Here is an 18,921-nt window from a genome sequence, read left to right on the forward strand (position 1 = left end):
CAGCATCTCATCTGTGGAGCCTTTCTCAAGTGTCACTAAATGTCCCTCCTGGCAAAAACACTTCACAAACTGTTTGCAATCACAAAGCTTCTCACTTGAGTGCACTTTTACATGATTCCTTAAACTTTCAGCTTGCTTGAAACATTTTCCACACTGTTTGTAATCATAAGGCTTCCCTCTAGTGTGGAGTCTTAAGTGATTCTTTGAATGTTCTGCTAGCTTCAACCACTTTCCACACTGTTTGCATTCATATGGCTTCACACCTGTGTGAACTAATTGATGTCTTTGCAAAGTTCCAGCTTGCTTAAAGGACTTGCCACACTGTTTGCATTCATAAGGCTTCTCACTTGTGTGAACTAATTTATGTGCCTGCAAACTTTTTACATCCTTGAAACACTTTCCACACTGTTTGCATTTATAAGGCTTTTCACCAGTATGGACTGTTAAATGATTCTTCAAATGTGCTGCTTGCTTGAACCACTTTCCACACTGTTTGCATACATAAGGCTTCTCACCAGTGTGGACTCTTACATGTTTCTTCAAATTTCCCACTTGGTGGAAAGCTTTTCCACACTGTTTGCACTCATAAGGCTTTTCACCAGTGTGGACTCTTAAATGTTTCTTCAAATGTTCTACCCGGTTTAAAGCTTTTCCACACCGTTTCCAGTGATAAGGCTTCTCACCTGCGTGAACTAATTGATGTCTCCGCAAATTTCCAGCTTGGTTAAAGGACTTTCCACAATGTTTGCACTTATAAGGCTTCCCACCTGTGTGAATTAATTGATGTGTCCGCAAATTTCCAGCTTGGTTAAAGGACTTTCCACCATGTTTGCACTTATAAGGCTTCCCACCTGTGTGAACTAATTGATGTCTCCGCAAATTTCCAGCTTGGTTAAAGGACTTTCCACAATGTTTGCACTTATAAGGCTTCTCACCCGTGTGAATTAATTGATGTGTCTGCAAATTTCCAGCTCGGTTAAAAGACTTTCCACAATGTTTGCACTTATAAGGCTTCTCACCCTTGTGAATTAATTGATGTGTCCGCAAATTTCCAGCTCGGTTAAAAGACTTTCCACAATGTTTGCATTCATAATACTTCTCACCAGTGTGGACTCTTACATGATTCTTCAAACTTCCTACTTGGTTGAAACACTTTCCACATTGTTTGCATTCATTAGGCTTTCCACCCGTATGGACTCTTACATGATTCTTCAAATGTACTGCTTGGTTGAAAAACTTTCCACACTGTCTGCATTCGTAAGGCTTCTCCCTTGGGTGTACTGGTTTTTGTTTCCTTAGTTTTGACATCATACTAGTTCATTCCATTCAATCCTCCATTTCTGTACATCTAAATATGGAAAATGAGATATATATCTTGAGCTTTGAAGGCACTTACATGTACTTCCAATCCAAATTCCAGATTTGAGATAAAGATTTAAAAGTAAAAATTATAATAGTCAAAAGACTTAAGAAAGTAATCTCTAATGTTGAGGTGTACCACTGCAACAGTAAGACTTGTTGAAAAAGAGCTAAAACATCTTAAAAATGCACATCACCAAACTAGTTTAAGAGTTGTCAGCACCTGTAACTGAAATTAGGGGTGTTTTCACCCAATGTAGTCAATTGACCGTTCAGTAATCAAACTCAGTCGCTTGATTAAGTTCGATTGGGTTTGGCAATCGAACTTGATCAAACTCACCCAAAAATTTTACTAATTGAAAGCAATCGAATGCTTGGTAATCAAACACTTCAACAATCAAACATAATCGAACTCAATTGAACATAATTGAACACTTCAACAATCGAACATAAAACCAGTTTCATCTGGTTTGAAACAAAGTGTTGCGGTCAAATCAGTTATTTATTGGCTTCTACCCCTGTGAAATAAATTCCCAGTAGTCTGGGAATTCCTAGGAATTCCTAGGAATTCCTAGGAATTCCAAGTTATTCCAAGACATGCAAATTATGCTTTATCCAAGACCTTGGAATTTCTGGGAATATTTGGAAATAGTGGAAGTATGACTGGGAATTATTGGGAATTCCTAGGAATTCCAAGTTATTCCAAGCCATGCAAATTATGCTTAGTCCAAGACCTTGGAATTTCTGGGAATATTTGGGAATAGTGAAAAGTATGACTGGGAATTATTGGGAATTCCTAGGAACTCCTATTATTTCCCAGACTGTTTTAAAAAATGTGTTTGGAATATCTAGGAATTTTTGGGAATAGCTAAAAAAAAATTTAAATATTGTTGGAAATTTCTATAAATTTCCCAAAATGTCAAAATTAAAGATGAACTCAGTGCATGAATCAGTTTCTGTGAATTAGTAAAAATCAACACGATCATTTCTCTGGAGTTCCATACCTTTTTATTGTTGTCAAGCTCCAAGATAATTATTTCCAAACAAATGTACATTAATTCCAGTTTAAGTCTGACAACTCAACATAAAACTATAGCACTGATAACATTGCTTTTTAGATCCAACGTGATTTGTTAGTGTATATGTGCCCGTATGGACCCTTAAATCAAACACCCAGAGTTTAACTGATAGAAAAATGGATGCTCTTAGATTTGATAAATAAATTAAGCAAAAATTCTGTCAGCATAAATGAATATACATTATTTACAATTTCAATAAAACCAAAAGTATATATATGCATGTATATATTTAATATAATTGTAGATTCACAAACATACCCATCACAGCCCACTGTTGAACAACTTGATCCTTTATGACTTTAGGAAAAGAAGAAGACATCTCTCACAGATGTCATAAATGAAAAGCTCACAGTTTCCACGCACTTACTGTACATTTGTAAAATTGTACTGTGACATTCTCTGGACAAATTACCGGTAGTTTCATTAAAACAAGGATATTTTTAGCAGTCTCTCATTGTCATACAATGTCTTGAAATTAAGGCCAGAATAGCCATACAGGCATATTCTTTGGCAGAAAAATTAATGTTTTTTCTTGGGAACCATTAGTTTCACTTTCATCAGGGGAGTCCAGTGAATGGCCATCAGTGTCAGAGTTCTCAATTTCTTCAGAGGAGTCGGAACTGAAACTTCAACATCATTACCTGAATCACTGTCTGTGGAAAAATCTGAGTTGTTGTGTATTACATCAATTGGTATTTCTGTAGTCTTTTCAGGTATAGGCAACTCGGTTTCATCAAATGCTTCTGTGAAGCTTCAATTCTTGCATAGAGGTTCACTCCATAATCCATCAAAGTCGTCCACAACATTTTTGCCAACAGCCATGTCACTGACAGGTGAGCCCAAAACTCTGAGGTCTTCTGTTCATGGTGCTGGAAATGATCTCCAGGAAAAAGGGATGCAAGAGAGGGAGATGACGTCAACTGGCCTGTGAAGACTGCTTTAAGCAATTTATGCGGTCGAATCTTGTAGATTTTGGTATGGGTATAGAGGGATCATCAATATGTTTCTTGTATTTCCTTGTCCTCGCGGTCACTTTAATTCATGACACAACAAAATCAAAAGAATCAAAAAGATTATGAGTCAGTGGGAAACAAATAAATAACTGACATAAATAAATGACAATGAAAATAAAAAAACCTACATCTTGATGTATTGAAAAGACTATAGATCTCATATCATGTTAATCCTTCTAAATAATTCAAAGGAAAAACGACAAGCATTGCAAATTTATACTTGCTGCATTGTGCTGACTGGGTGTTGAAACACGTGGGCTCTCAAAATAGATTTGGTGGACTAATACAACAAGCTTAAGCTTATTTCGCAGAATTTATCTCGGTTCCTCAGGTCGATCTGAAACCTTTCAGGTGAATTTCGGCCTTTGAGGTTTTTAAAGAGCACACAATGCATTGCTTAGTTGGATTTATTTACAATTATAGCTCATCATAACAGAAAATCCCTATAAAATTGGATTCCTTACCTTTGCAGTGAACTTGATTTAAGTGCCTCACGATCCTTTGTTATCTTGACAACCATCGAGAACAGATCAACCAGTTAAAGTACGTTCCATTTTCCTCCTTGATTTCTTCGTAAAAAGTTTGTGTAGTTATTTCCTTTTGAAGCAAGACCCATCTTTCAGAAGACCACCAAAACAGCGTGGAAAGGGAAACAGACTTGCAATCGAAAGCGACTGGTCCGGCAACCTCGTTGCCAGTCTCTCTCTCTTTCTTCTCTAGTTTCCATTCTCTCCTCAACTGATCAACTGAACCAATCACAGCACGCGAATTTTCACGTGACTATCCTGGTGATTGAACGTGACAAAGATCGCGTTATTCATTCTCTTTGGCGCCCGTCTTTGAATTCAGCGTTAACGGTTGATCGCTCGTGCGTTTTAGTAGATTTCACTTCCAAAATTATATCAAAATGGTTTTTGCTGCGGTCCTGTGATCAGAAGAAAACAGCGTGAGTGTCATTAACGAGAAACAAGTTATTCTTGGCGAAGATTTGGAGCTAAAAGAAAGTCTTCCTGTGGATGTTTCAACGGGGAAAAATTCAAAGGGCAGATTAGCCGTATAGAGAATTATTTGGTGAGTAATCGAATTCAAGTAACCTTATATTATACAACGTAAATTCTTGTATTTAGACAAAAGCTTTTGAATGAACTTTATCATCACGGATCATACACGAGTGGGTCACTCAGTCATGGCATGAAATGAATACTGGCTAAAGCAAAGTTGAAACAATTTAGGTTGCCCAGAGTGCGTGCCTGAACAATTTGATTTGCGAGGAACAAGTAGTTTCTCTCGCCTCACTTGTTCAAACGAAATAAATATAGCAGTTCTCTCTGATCCCAGTCATTATAAGTTCTTGACAAAAACTCCAACGAGGCAGCCACAGTGTGCATGAGTGTGATGTCTCCTGTGTGTTTCAGCCTGACTGTATGGCAATCCGTGTTGATCTTCAATTTTTGTCCATCTGTATATTCTTTTGTGTTTACTCTGTTATTTACAGTGGAAATGTTCCTTTAATGTTTTAAGTGTCTTTTTTAATATTTCTAATGTCTAAATTTGGCTAAAAACCGCGATATATATACAGTGTATCCTCCAATTCGAGAGTTGTTGATACACTTATAGAAGAAGGAAAACCCTGATTTAATCTACTGAAGGCACAAGATTTATGTAACATATTTATCAATAATATACAAGCACCTTCACAATTATCAAGTCTTCTCTTTTAACATTTCAACCAGCTTACAGTCAGATCTTAATTAGCTGCATGTATTAAACTGTGAGCACATAAATATTTGGATCTCAGTCTTACAGTACCTCATATATATCGCAATGTAATGTATTTTTTAAATTTTGTTTTAGGTGTCATACAACAAAGATGAACATGGAGAGGCTAGCTGTTGACACCCTAACTAGAGGGTAACAAAAGAAGCTGTGGAATCAACAGAAATAACTGAACAGCAGCTAAGTTTGCCCAAACTCAGCCTTTTTTTAATTTTAAGGATTGTTTCAGTTTTGTTCTTATCATTGATTCCTTACATTCATGAAAATCCAGATTTGTTCCACATAATAACAATAATTTAAGCTAAAATCTTGTGTATGGAAAATTGTTGGATTTGTAAACCAAAAAAGTAAGTAAATTATCTGAAAAAGTTCTCTTTTTATCAAACATGTAAAAGTTTGACCTTCATATCTCTTTTCAGTTTTACTTTTGACTCTTGATGTAATGAAAAAGAAACAGGATAATTATTCTTATGTTTAAATTCATGAAAGCCAATGTAATAAACTATTGATTTAAAACCTGTTTGATGTGATATCAGTGACTTTATTTGCTATTTTAATGCTGGACATTAATCATCAAAATTTTGTCTGGCCTACAAATGATACAAAATTCCCAGTTTTTCTCAGATTTTCCAAAAAATTCCAACCTATTCTCAAAAAATCCTACAAATTCCAAGTTATTCTCAGAAATTCCTAGGAATTTTTGAGAATTTTAAGGAATTTTCAAGGTGAGTATATTTCAGTTGGAATTCCTAGGAATTCCTAGGAATTCCAAGTTTACATGGAGCTGACTTGGAATTCCTAGGAATTCCTAGGAATTCCGAGTCCGAATTACCGTGAAAATTCACACCTTAGATTCCTAGGAATTCCTAGGAATTTTTTCCTAGGAATTCTTAGGAAATTCCAAGGAATTCCTAGGAATTCTTAAAGTTATCTCACAAGGGCTATTTCAAACACAAGCACAACAGACAAGATGTCGGACAGGGCAGAAGAGGTGAAACAAACCAATCTGGAAGCTGTGGAAAAAGGCTGCCACAAGTGCTCTTTCGCTGTCCATGTCGGGGATAGATTTATTGTCACGAAGAAAAGAGGAGAAAGGGGTCCAGCTTTGAGGGTAATTGACGATGACCGCAGCCAGCTTGGTCATTTACAATGAGAACTGGTGCCTGTGCTTTGGCCACTGACAGAAAAAGTTGAAGTGTAAGTCTCATTCCTGCTAGCATGAAGTACTGCCTGTTATGCACAAAGATCTGGTAAAATTTCCCATATATGGTCTAAGGTTTGTGACTGATCATTAACCCCAAAGATGATTCAAGATCAAACATCAACATCATCCAATTCATAAAAATACTAAAATACTCTACTTACTTCGCTCAAATTCCACATATCCCAAAACCAGCAGTAGAGCTGAACACCTATGCAGTAATGTGCACAAACAATACATACTTCGTTTGCTATTTGCGTTAGTATTATTCCTTTTACATTTAATGAACTGTTGTAATATCGAAAGTCTAGCTTGCATCGCTTGCGTTTTGCAGCAGCTTCTGTAAACACAACTTGCAGTTTTAAAAGAAATCTACTTTGAAGTAATGAGAATACTTTTAGCACTAGTAACAACTATTTTGTACACACTGTACACTGTTGCATGCGTCAAGATCCAGTTGCAGTGGTCATTTTTGCTGCGGAGCGAGTGTAGCGAGGGAGCAGCAACATAATCAGGATTTAAGAAGAATATATAGAAGGGGGGACAAATTCTTGAATTCATCACTTTTTACCAGAATGCATTGCATTTAACCAGAGCGCACTGCACCACTTTTTACTATCTGGAGTGCATTGCACCACGAACAACGCAAGGACGTTGAGCCTTCATCCTTTTTCGCATGGATTCCAATGAGAAAGATTAGTGGTTATGTTTTGCTCTGATTTACCTGTGAAGGAGATCGTGCTTGACTTTCACAACTCTTGCTTTTGTTCCTAATGCAGTATGTGAAAGTTTGTAAATCTGGAAGATTAATTGTGACATCTTGATCTTAAACTTAGTATGTCATTTCTTAGCAGTCTCACTTGGTTGAATTGTTAAATGAAGGGAAATAGTCTTTACTAAAGCCTGTAGAATAATAGAAACAAACGAAAACCATAGAACCCGCTAATTTCATATTAACGTTGCAGCTCCTAAGGAGTAATGCTTTAAATACCCTGACAAACACAAGAAATAAACACGCGTTCTATGGCGTAAAGGGGGGAACACCGCTCCGCAATCAGCGTGACAGACGAACTTCCATTACATGCCCAAATGCCAAACTTATCTCCCCAGCGGTTAATTCTGCACTGGATCGGCAAGGCCAAAAGCTTGCGTGTCCTAGAAGCGTAACTCTAAATGGCACTACGAACTGACCTCCGGTCAGCATCATGCTAGAGTGTAGACAGTTCTCAAGCCTTACTTATCTCCCCAGCACTACGAGCCGACTCCGCCAGCACGTGCTGGATTGGACAAGAAGAGGCATAAAAGAGTGTTAAATAGCGCCACTAAATTAGCGAAAACGAAGCTTGGGGAAGTCGCTGCAAGACTTAACCGATAGGGTGTCATGAGAGGTGAACCTCAGTTTATTATTTATATTAATGAACAACAACAATAAACCTCCAAAGGGAGGGAAGGGTGGGAGTTACAATTTCGAGGGCTAACTAAAAGTCACAGTAGTGATATAACGAGTGAATGATGCTAAAGTCCAAGCTAAGACTTTTTTATATCTATTCCTTTTCATCCAAACATGAATTTAAGCCAAAGCTTGAGCATTTTCACACATTGCGATGGATGTGTCCTTGACACAGTCTGTCAACATTCTAGAGATATTTAATGCGTACCAGTACAGAATTTATAAGTTAGATTTCTGCTGCAACAATTTACACATCTTTCGATTTTTGTGATCTGGTAAAGGGGAGGTTGACGTGTATCGTTTTATGTCCAAACATAGTTCAGATCCCTACGTGCTTTTTTGTCTCGATCCCTTGTCGCCATCGATGTGTCATCATGCATGAAGTTGATGCATACAAGGACAGATTTAAGCACGGAGTGATCCTATAACAGGCAATGACACGCCACCTTTGAAGCACTTTGTTGGCTTTCTTGTGCCATGGTGGAAAGCTGAAATAATGGTCGCATAACATAGAAGTTGTGGAGAAATAGCATTTTTCTTGTTAAAACAATGCATTCATTTACGTAGAATAATATAATCTTTCTCATCTAATTATTTCTGTAGTGGTAAGTTTGTAAGTATGCATACAACAACAAATCACCCATGTATTGTTATGCTAAATGAAATGTTCCCTTTGCAGTTGCGTACTATTTTGCGCATGAAAAAAATTTTGTAACCAAAAAGAGCATTAATGTGTGCTTTCAGAAAATGCTGTCTTGTTTATCAAATATTTCTTTCAACAAAAGTAACATGTTCAGTTCCCCGTTGACATACCAGCCTGTGAAAAGTAGACAAAATTAAATTTGTATATGTGCTAAACAGCACATGCCCGGTACTATGATATGTCCACAATGAATTTCTGACCTTGTTTCTGAGAAAAGTGTAAATTTTGTGTTTGTCTTCCTTGAAGGAGACAGAAACTAGTTCAGGCAATTTCATTTTGTTGACTAGCCAAAGTGGCCAGTGGAAATCGAAAACCTACTAGCCAGAACTAAGTTTCTACTAGTCTGTGGCTAGTTGGCTGTCGTTAATGTTGAGCCCTGTAAACAATAAAAATTTTAGTTAATTGAAATCTGTTAATATATCTCTCACACTTGCTCCTCTTACTAGTTAAAACTCGGTTAAAGAGTGAGATCCTTCAAATTCTGTTGAGACTGAATGCTTATCAATTTCTGTATGCGGTTTGATTTTTCTACAGAACAAAATCAGACCAATCGTGTTGATTGAGTCTGATTGGGTTTGGTAATCGAACTTAATCGAACTCACCGAAAAGTTCCAGTTTGATTACGTTTGATTACCGAACCAATCGAAGTCCAACCAGACAATGGTTCGATTGAGTTCGATTGATTTTTGGTTCAGTTTTGTTTGATTGACTGCGACGCTTCAACAGGTCTTACTGTTGTGATGGTAACATGTAATACATCAAGAAAGCAGGACTGGAATAAATGACCCTTGCTTGCTGGTCAAGATGACCGGCCAAATAAATCTTAGCCTGGTGATAGCTCGTTTCTGCCCGGTTAAATATAATATGCAAACATGGCGGCCACCAGGTTATGAAATCGCACGTTCCAAGTTTTCCAACCGCAACTGATATTGTTTTAAAACCCAGGGACTATCAAAGACACCCATGAATTATATTTTGGAGCTAAACAGGCAAGATTCCTTTTAAACAAAGCGACAATACAATGGAAAGGAACTCATTATGATGACCGGTTCGATTCCCTCCAAAGATGCAGTGGATATGCTGACCGTTACCAATCAAGAAAACAGCACATTTCACTTTCAAACAATGTAAATACAGTTAAATTCAAGCATAAATGTGTACAGCTATAATTAGCTCAGCGAAACAACTCGGAGGCAAACCGACCGGTTACCGTTTTCCCTGGAATACATGTACTCGAAAGCGCGTTACAACAGCTTATCAAAACTAGTTCACCTGTTACTTGGTTAGAATCCCTAGCATCAAAATCAAATTTACCTGAAAGGTACTGATTCTTAACGTCTTCTTACCTTCTCAAGGAAAACTCCATCCTGAATTTGGTTAGGCGATTGAAACTCCTGGCGCGCAATCCTTCAGTAGCTCTCAGTCTTTTCGCAGAGGAAAGTTAGGATTGGATGTTGTATTGGAAGTTGGATTGGATTCAAGGACGACTGGACAAAACTTGATTTACGACACAAATGGGTAAAAGATGTGTTTGTGAATTCAGGTGCTAAATTAAAAAAATAATTACAGTAACAGTTCGCAGTTCTGGAAAATGGTTTTTGTTATTTCTCGAAAATGAAGAACAAATCAACAAAAACAATTATGCAACGATGCTTTTCATATCAAAACAAGTCAGTCTGCCAAAAATTAGCTCGATCCTGCAAAAAAAAAAAATCGACCCAAAATGCTACATATGCCCTTTTTGCATGAAAGCCTTCAATTTCTCGTCTCAATGGCCTTACACTTAATATAACTCCTTTGATTTTTACTGCTACGTCCTGTATATTTAAGTTTCCTAAGATCTGAAAATCATTTCCTGCAAAACTAAAATATTGAACTTTTTTATGGAAAAGCTGACCAAGAGAAACAGTAAAAACCAAGGGTTTAAAACCCAACTCATTAACGCCACTGCTTAATCCTTACTAAACAACTTAATGCAAGCAGAATTGATCAGACATTTCCTTATTTAAGAACCCTTTTAATACTGTCAAGAACCGTATCTTATTTGTAACACAACAAAACGCTACTATATAAACTCTGTTATTACTGCGCCTTTCAATAACATGCGGACTCTAAAATTCAAAGCTCAACTGACAAATGCATTTTTTGCTACCATCAATCAAATGTTCAGTGGCTCCTCCCAGCTTCCGACTATGTTGTCTGAACTGTGTTCAACAATTTGATTCAATTACCTCACGCTCAGCAGTAATCGGAAGCTGGGAGGAGCCGCTGAACATTTGATGAATGGTAGTGAAAAACAAAATTTTATTTTGTCGATTGAGCTTTAAATTTTAGAGTCTGCATGTTATGGAAAGGTGCAATAAAATGATTAAGAGACCTCAAACCTTGAAAACAAAGACCCCCATTGTTTTACATGTATTTTGGGGGGTAATGCTCTCCCAAGTACCCCTGGAAAAATCAACCCCCCACTGGAAAAATCACCTTTTTCTGAGGGAGGGGGAGGGGAGGCCATTCTTGTAATTTTTAACATGTGCAATAATCAGCATAGTTTTAAATTAAAAGTTCGAGTCTTCTGTTTGTACTCTCTTCTTTTTGTCACTTCCCCGCAATGTAAAGTAAGATTGTGCCTCACTGAGAAAAGATGAGTCAAATTGGATCTTTGCACATTATTCAATCTGTAAATGTTGTCAGAAAATTGTGAAATTAAGTCCTCATGAAAATAAGTAACAATAAGGTAACTGAATCACATTCGACTGTGCACAAACTTGCAAGGTTATACATTTTCGCAAAATTCATTTTAATGCCTTGTGCATGGTTTCATCAATTGCTGAAAAAAGTTCAACACCAGAGGGAGGTAAATTATCTTGCTTGCATGCTCAGGGTTTAGCTATTCCAATCAGTGCCGTTGACAGAGAAAAAAAATTACAAGGATGGCCTCCCCTCTCCCCTCCCAATTTTTCTGTTGGGTACTGAGGAGAGGAGTACCACCCTCCCCCTCAAAAATTGTAAAAGATGAGCGGGTCTTTATTTCAAGTTTTGGGGTGTTAGGGGGTTCCTAGGGGTCTTAGGGGGTCTTTGTTTTCAAGACAACCCTTAGTAAAGTGTTTTCAATGTTCTTGGGCACGTGTGATGTTACTGAAAGGAAGTTTTTGTGACACAATGAAAGTAGTAGAAGTCTTTATTAAGAAATCAGTCACAACATACGTGTGACTTTACAATCAATAACAAACTAAGCTAAACTAGAAAAAACGTATCAAATGTATTACAAGAAAAATTTTAAGAAATAAATTTAAAAAGACATCTATTTACAAAAGCCTGTTTGAATCGTTCAGTTTTTACTTTAGGGAGTATGAAGTCATGGTCCCTTTCTCTAAGAGCTCTGTAACGTTTGGGTGAGAGCAAGTCATATAATACATGGCCAGTGTCATTTGTGATTCTTTTGAAAGGTCACTGTCCCTATTCTTTATAACATCAGATATCAAAATGATCTTATTTGTATTGCCAAAACGATAGGCTCGCCGAAAAAGTGCCAATCTGATCTAAATATTTGCCTTGATAGGCGGAGCCCCACACTTCTAATCCATACAGAAATTCCATAACAAAGGCCAGATCTAGGGTTTGTGGTTTTTTTAAGTGTGTAACATTATCCTGTATGGCTGTTGGGATACCTGTGAGCAGATTTGTTTATAAATGGGATGTGATTATGCACCAAAGGAGAGGCATCAACAAAACGTCTACTAAAAATAAAACAAACCAAAACTTGTCCAGTTCTGGCCCTCTCTCTGTCATGCAATGGTTCCAGGACAGAGGGACCAAGAACTGAACTGAACAACTTTGAACACAACCAGTACACAACTATTTTTAGGACTTCTCTAACTTGAAAGAATGGAAACATTGCTCACAGCTTTGTGACAATCTGACTTCAGCTTGGTCACTAGCATTTGCTCAACTTGTCCTTTCCGTTAAATTCCATAACCACAATCAGATTTAGGGAACCGGATATTGCTGTTAAACAGGGTTTCACAGTGATTACAGAAAATAACACTGAACTAAAATGTTCTATTTCATATGATTATCATAGTGTTTCAAAAGTTGGGTGTGACTACATAATTCCTCTTGACAAATCCAGCATTCCACATGACATAGCTCAGGTTCTTGAAAGTTGGATGTTGCTGTAGATGTATTACTTGTAATATCACAATTAGAACCCTTCACTTTTACATGATTCCTCAAACTTTCTCCTCCCTTGAAACACTTTCCACACTGTTTGCATTCATAAGGCTTTTCACCAGTGTGGACTCTTAAATGTTTCTTCAAATGTTCTACCCGGTTGAAAGCTTTTCCACACTGTTTGCAGTGATAAGGCTTCTCACCTGTGTGAACTAACTGATGTCTCCGCAAAGTTCCAGCTTGGTTAAAGGACTTTCCACAATGTTTGCATTCAAAAGGCTCTTCACCTGTATGGACTCTTACATGATTCTTCAAAGTTGCTGCTTGGTTGAAACACTTTCCACACTGTTTGCATTCGTAAGGTTTTTCACCAGTGTGAACTCTTACATGATTCTTCAAATGTGCTGCTTGCTTGAAACACTTTCCACACTTTTTGCATACATAAGGCTTTTCACCAGTGTGGACTCTTACATGATTCTTCAAATTTGTTGTTTTGTTGAAACACTTTCCACACTTTTTGCATTCATAAGGCTTTTCACCAGTGTGGACTCTTAAATGTTTCTTCAAATGTTCTACCCGGTTGAAAGCTTTTCCACACTGTTTGCAGTGATAAGGCTTCTCACCTGTGTGAATTAATTGATGTGTCCGCAAATTTCCAGCTTGGTTAAAGGACTTTCCACACTGTTTGCATTCATAAGGCTTCTCACCTGTGTGAATTAATTGATGTCTCCACAAAGTTCCAGCTTGGTTAAAGGACTTTCCACACTGTTTGCATTCATAAGGCTTCTCACCTGTGTGAATTAATTGATGTCTCTGCAAATTTCCAGCGTGGTTAAAGGACTTTCCACACTGTTTGCATTCAGAAGGCTTCTCACCTGTGTGAATTAATTGATGTGTCCGCAAAGTTCTAGCTTGGTTAAAGGACTTTCCACACTGTTTGGATTCATTAGGCTTTTCACCTGTGTGAACTAATTTATGTGTCTGCAGGCTTTTTACATCCTTGAAACACTTTCCACATTGTTTGCATTCATAAGGCTTCTCACCTGTGTGAACGAATTGATGTCTCCACATAGTTCCAGCTTGGTTAAAGGACTTTCCACAATGTTTGCACTCGTAAGGATTCTCACCAGTCTGGACTCTTACATGATTCTTCAAACTTCTTACTTGGTTGAAACACTTTCCACACTGTTTGCATTCATAAGTCTTTTCCCTTGGGTGTACTGGTTCATGTTTCTTTACTTTTGACATCATACCAGTTCATTCCATCATAATTTCCATCATTTCTGTACATCTAATGGAAAGTGAGAAAGTTGCAACATTAGATATCTGCAGCTTTTAAGACACTTAACAGTACCTGTACATGTACTTCCACAGGGCTGTGCTCTTAAGACGCTTGGCTGCCACATGGAACAAACTTTTGCCTTTGGGCGACTGGAAAAACCTACTTTTTTTCATATAAGGATAAGCTTAAGTGCTGGGCACCCAGGATTTCATGGTTTGGAGCGTTTGGGTTCCTCATAATGTTTCTTAGACCACAGCCTTGTTCCAAATTCCAGATTTGAAATAAAAATTTAAAAATAAAAATAATGGTTCAGAGAGTTAAGAAAGTAATCTTTAATGCTAAGGTGTGTCAAAAAGCTATAACTCCTTAAAAATGTGCATCACCAAATTAGTTTAAGAGTTGTCAGCACTTGTAACTGAAATTAGGGGTGTTTTCAAAAGGTCATACTGTTGCCATGGTAATATGTCATATCAAGAAAGCAGGACTGGAATAAATGACCCTTGCTTGCTGGTCAAGATGACTGGCCACGTAAATTTTAGCTTGATGATAACTTGTTTCTGCCCAGTTAGGTTATCAAATTGCACGTTCCAAGTTTTCCACCCGCTCTCAATTGATATTGACTTAAAACCCAAGGACCATTAAAGACACACACAAACTATATTTTGGAGCCAAACAGGCAAGATTCCATTTAAGGTGGCTCACAACAGTAAAATTTCCGTGAGAAGCCTGGGCTCTCACACGCACTTCACCGCGAGGCATCACGCAACCACCCGAGGGGTTACAAGATGGCGTGCAAGATTTAAAGTTTGGAAAACTCACAACAAACATGGTGGTGCTAGGCCTACTCAGTAAAACTTTGATTCTGCCAAGTTTAGTGAGCTGTTTGTGATATCGCTTATTTTTACCTTTAAAAACATCCATCCTTGAGGCAATTTCAAATGAAAAAACATTCTTTTAAACCACTGTGCTGGAACGTAAATGAAAATTGCAATGTTGATGTTACGATCGCGCCGGCTACCAATCTTAAAAACAGAAGGAAAAAACTGTAGCGCTAGCGCTGACTCGAATACTTTTTCACCATGGTTTTAAACATCTCCATTTATTTACCAATATGTAACACCGGAGTGGGAGAGTTAACGTTCAAAATCTGTTCACATAAATTTGTATTAGTACAATGAAAGACTCAAAAAGTAATAGTTCAAAGTTTCTTACCCAGTGGCATATTGTAGTTTCTCATGAGTCGTCCGGTTAGCACTATTACAAATTAGCTTTATGACGTTATATACAACGTTCTAATTACGCAACGTTACAAAAACTACTCTTCAAGTTTTCTTCGTTCTTTTTACTAGGCCAGCCTCCTCTGTGGGTATTTATGGTACTCTTCTTCTACCACTTATGCTGCTAACGACAACAGCAAAAAAGATAACACCATTCACGGGTATTCATGTTTATTGGCATGGAATTGCGGACTTTACTGAGCAGTGGACTGCCTTCACGCGTGCGCATAGTACGATCTTGCAAAGTCTAGATTTTAATTTGCGCATACAATGTGCCCTAAATATTCCTTATCCACGATGCTAATATCTCAAAAACTGTTCCAGTGACCACACTTTTTTAATGCAAAAAATTATTCGACAGCAAAAGCAGAATGCATGTGCGAAATTGTAAAAAATCTGTGGAGTGGAATTTTTCCAATCTTGAAATTTCCATTGTTTTTAATTTAAGCAAAATCTATTCCACAGAATTCTTTCTAATTTTCCCTTTTCTTCTTCTGTGTGTAATAAAAAGATTTCTATAAAAAACAATATGAGGTCAATGGCTTAGTTTTTAAGATAGATCCAATTGATGGTGAAAAGTGGGTCAAGTTTGTTGCTACACAACAGAACAGAGCAAACTTAATTTATGTCTTAAACACAATGTAAGGTACAGTGGAGAGTTAATTTAAAAAATGGCATAGCCCCTCAAAACAGTACGGTTCCAAGCCTGAAAAATCGCACCTAGTTCTAAAAGTCTCAAAAAAACAGAAAACTGTTTTGAGCCACCTTAAAACAAAGCGGAAACAAGTTGTAGAAATCTGCAAGCCAGCGAGCCATGCAAGCCAAGGGGTGAGCCATGTGAATCATGTGAGCCAGGAGAGCCACAGTACAAATGTTAAGAACTTTTATTTGGTACATTTATATTCACATGAGAGCCAGGACAAGAGTAATGGAACAAGATGAATAATATCGCAATATTAAATTCTGGTTGCCACTACACAAACCATCACTAAGAATGTTTTTTGAATCACCCAATCAGAAGCCAAGCTGAAAAAAAAAAAATAGCTACAAATTTTATTTGTAATTTTATTTTTAAATGCTTCACAATGAACTGAAAACTTTCGTTGCCTTCAGTTGGGTATTTTTAAAGGGAAAGTGTTTGTAAACATTGTGAATATCAAACCTGAGCACATTTGAATCTCAAATAGAAAGATTTTTTGAGAGCCCATTGATTGGTAAAAAAATTTTCCAGGTGCAGAGAAGAGCTCTTTAGCGATAATCAAACAAGGTAGAAATAACTACACTAAACTGCGATCGTTTTTTTAGTTTTTCACTTATTGCCATGTCAGGATTTGGTTGTTAATGTCATTCCAATCTTGTAAGGAGTGAACCTGTTAAAATTACATGATTTACTCACCATTCTTGACACCAATACACGGAGTTGGAAGTAATGTTCTCTTTTTTCTTGAATGATTTTTCCATGTGGATATCAATGAATGACAGGTGTCAATGGATACCATTCAAGTTCCCATTCAAGTAGAGGTGGAGCGGTGCATTTCTCTCAGGAAATTTTTTTACTTAAGTCTTGAACCTTAATAAATTTTTGTCACATTGTTTTCAGTTTTTGTGGATCTTGAGCGATTTGAATGGACAAAATTTTCTCCAAATAACAAAAATATGAAACACAGACAAAAATTTGTCCAGCTCAGCCATTACTATGACGAAAACTTGGCATGCTGTACAGATGCTTAATGCATACTTCATGTTTGACGCACCAGCAATAGTTCTGGCAACCGAAGCGAGATTAGGATTTTTTCTGGGAATATTTCAATTTTTGGCACTTTTGTAGCTAAATTTAAAATGAATTTCCCAGGGAAAGAGGGAGTACCCTGGCAGCGAGGTTGTACCGTTTGTACTCGCCCCCGGGGTCATCTCTGCTTTCAAGATGGCGGGCGAGCGGTTTATAGCGAAAGTCGGGCCCGAGATGTTTGTTGATGAAATGATCGACGACCTCCCAAACGAATCGAAGAAAAAAAATACTCGCAGAATGACTCGCATAACTCGCATGGCACGCAAATGACTCGCATGGCTCGTATGGCCATGGCTCGCGACATGGCTCGCTGGCTCGCAGATTTGGCAGACCCCAATACAATGGAAAGGAGCTCATTATGATAACCAGTTCAGAGGAGATATATAGCCTCCTTCGACTCCTCCAAGGATGCAGTGGATATGCTGACCGTAACCGACCAAGGAAACAACACATTTCGCTTTCAAACAATGTAAATACAGTTAAATTCAAGCATACATGTGTACAGCTATAATCAGCGAAACAACTCGGAGGCAAAACGACCGGTTACTGCGATATCGGAGGAGACAGTTGAATTACAACAGCTTATCAAAACCAGTTCACCCGTTACTTGGTTAGAATCCCTAGCATCAAAATAAAATCTACCTGCAAGGTACTGATTCTTAACGTCTTCTTACCTTCTCAAGGATAACTCGATCCTGAAATTCGGTTAGGCAATCAAACTACTGGCGCGCGTTGTAGCGCGCAATCTTTCAGTAGCTCCCAGTCTTCTCGCGGAAGAAAGCCTGGAAGTAACCATTGGAAGTTGGATTGGATTCAAGGACGACTGGACAAAACTCGATTTACGACACAAATGGGTAAAAGATGTGTTCGTGAATGTCAGGTGTTGTTATTTTATTTTTTTTTTTACAGTTAGGGAAGGTACGTTTTTTTTTCTTGGGGGAGAGGGCTGGGGCCTCAGAGGGGAGGGTCATTAGTGAAAGTGAGCACAAAAAGGGGAGGGTCATACCTCTTTGTAAGCTATTCAAGGGTAGTGTCACAGATCTTTTCCAGATTTTTTCAATGAAGATTTTTGTGATGTTGTTTTCCATTTTTCTTACAGATTAAGTTTTTCTTTTCACCTACTTTCATTTAATTTGGTGTTTTATTATAGGTTCTAGGTTACATTTCTACATGTATATTATGACATGGCATGCCTGCCTTTAACAGAATTCGGAAATGTAGGAAATATTTGTTTTTGAGAGTCAGATTTCACGTTCTATAAAACAAACCTTTTTATTAAAATGACCAACAGCAATGCTGACCATCGGAGAAGGAAGCCTGTGCATTTTCCCTTCGATATTTTATGTTCAAAACTTTAATAATACTCAAAGTTTATACTTCCATATTCAAACTTCAGCCATAAAACGTAGACATCCCACACTGTTTCAGCTCACACATTTGATATATTTACATTCAAACATTTTGCGTTCACAAGCGAAATGTTCTGAAGTTTCTACGGCATGGAACATACCATGTAGTAAGTAGTGAGGGGAGGGTTGCACTTTTGTCAGTCATCTAAAGGTGGGGGGCAGGAGATTTTTTATTATAATGCAAGGGAGGGCCAACACTTTTTTTTTGGAAAAAAATACCAAAATCCCCCAGCCCCTCCCCTTCCCTCCCCCAAGAAAAAATGTACCTTCCCTAACAGTTCGCAGTTCTGTAAAATGGTTTTCGTTAAAGCTAGACTCATTTTTAGAATAATTCTGTGTTATTTACCTAGGGTCACACTTGTACGGCAGATACAGGGAAGGAGAAGATACTGAAATTAAAACACAACCACTGT

At 37.7% G+C, this 18,921-nt stretch overlaps 2 protein-coding genes and 1 long non-coding RNA gene across 5 annotated transcripts in view; 1 reads left to right on the plus strand and 2 right to left on the minus strand.

Annotated features, from left to right (window-relative positions):
* LOC110065404 (uncharacterized) overlaps positions 1-10,119 on the minus strand; it is an 11,304-nt gene extending 1,185 nt beyond the window's left edge. Inside the window, exons 1-2 of one of the 2 annotated variants that reach the window (XM_089289893.1) lie at positions 9,928-10,119; positions 1-1,348 (exon numbers count right to left, since the gene is read on the minus strand). The exon at positions 1-1,348 is cut by the window's left edge and continues 1,185 nt beyond it. In XM_089289893.1, coding sequence (XP_089146019.1) covers positions 1-1,311 — 1,311 coding nt within the window. In that variant the 5' untranslated portion in view covers positions 1,312-1,348; positions 9,928-10,119. Of the gene's footprint in view, positions 1,349-9,895 lie in introns of both variants that reach the window. The other variant, XM_089289899.1, reaches the window with a different exon arrangement.
* Positions 1,807-5,757, plus strand: LOC149118135 (uncharacterized). The gene is made up of 2 exons (XR_016207314.1): positions 1,807-4,522; positions 5,306-5,757. It is a non-coding gene; the product is annotated as an uncharacterized LOC149118135 (long non-coding RNA).
* Positions 10,120-11,741: 1,622 nt separating the features above from the next.
* Positions 11,742-17,902, minus strand: LOC149118136 (uncharacterized). Of its 2 annotated transcripts, none has more exons than XM_089289921.1 (2): positions 17,774-17,902; positions 11,742-14,042 (listed from the first exon to the last, which is right to left on the minus strand). In XM_089289921.1, exon 2 carries the CDS (start codon positions 14,000-14,002, stop codon positions 12,641-12,643), a length of 1,362 nt encoding a protein of 453 aa, XP_089146047.1. In that variant the 5' UTR covers positions 14,003-14,042; positions 17,774-17,902; the 3' UTR covers positions 11,742-12,640. The 2 variants fall into 2 exon arrangements, with proteins under 2 accessions (XP_089146047.1, XP_089146051.1); XM_089289925.1 differs by having other exon boundaries at positions 17,742-17,902.
* Between the last annotated feature and the right edge of the window lie 1,019 nt (positions 17,903-18,921).

Source organism: Orbicella faveolata, unplaced genomic scaffold, assembly GCF_042242905.1.
Source record: "Orbicella faveolata isolate gen_17 unplaced genomic scaffold, um_ofav_v1 contig_1, whole genome shotgun sequence".
Lineage (NCBI taxonomy): Eukaryota > Metazoa > Cnidaria > Anthozoa > Scleractinia > Merulinidae > Orbicella > Orbicella faveolata.

Bases quoted from the DNA above. Each gene is read 5' to 3' on its own strand.
- LOC149118136 (XM_089289921.1), bottom strand. From the start codon at position 14,002: ATGATGTCAAAAGTAAAGAAACATGAACCAGTACACCCAAGGGAAAAG.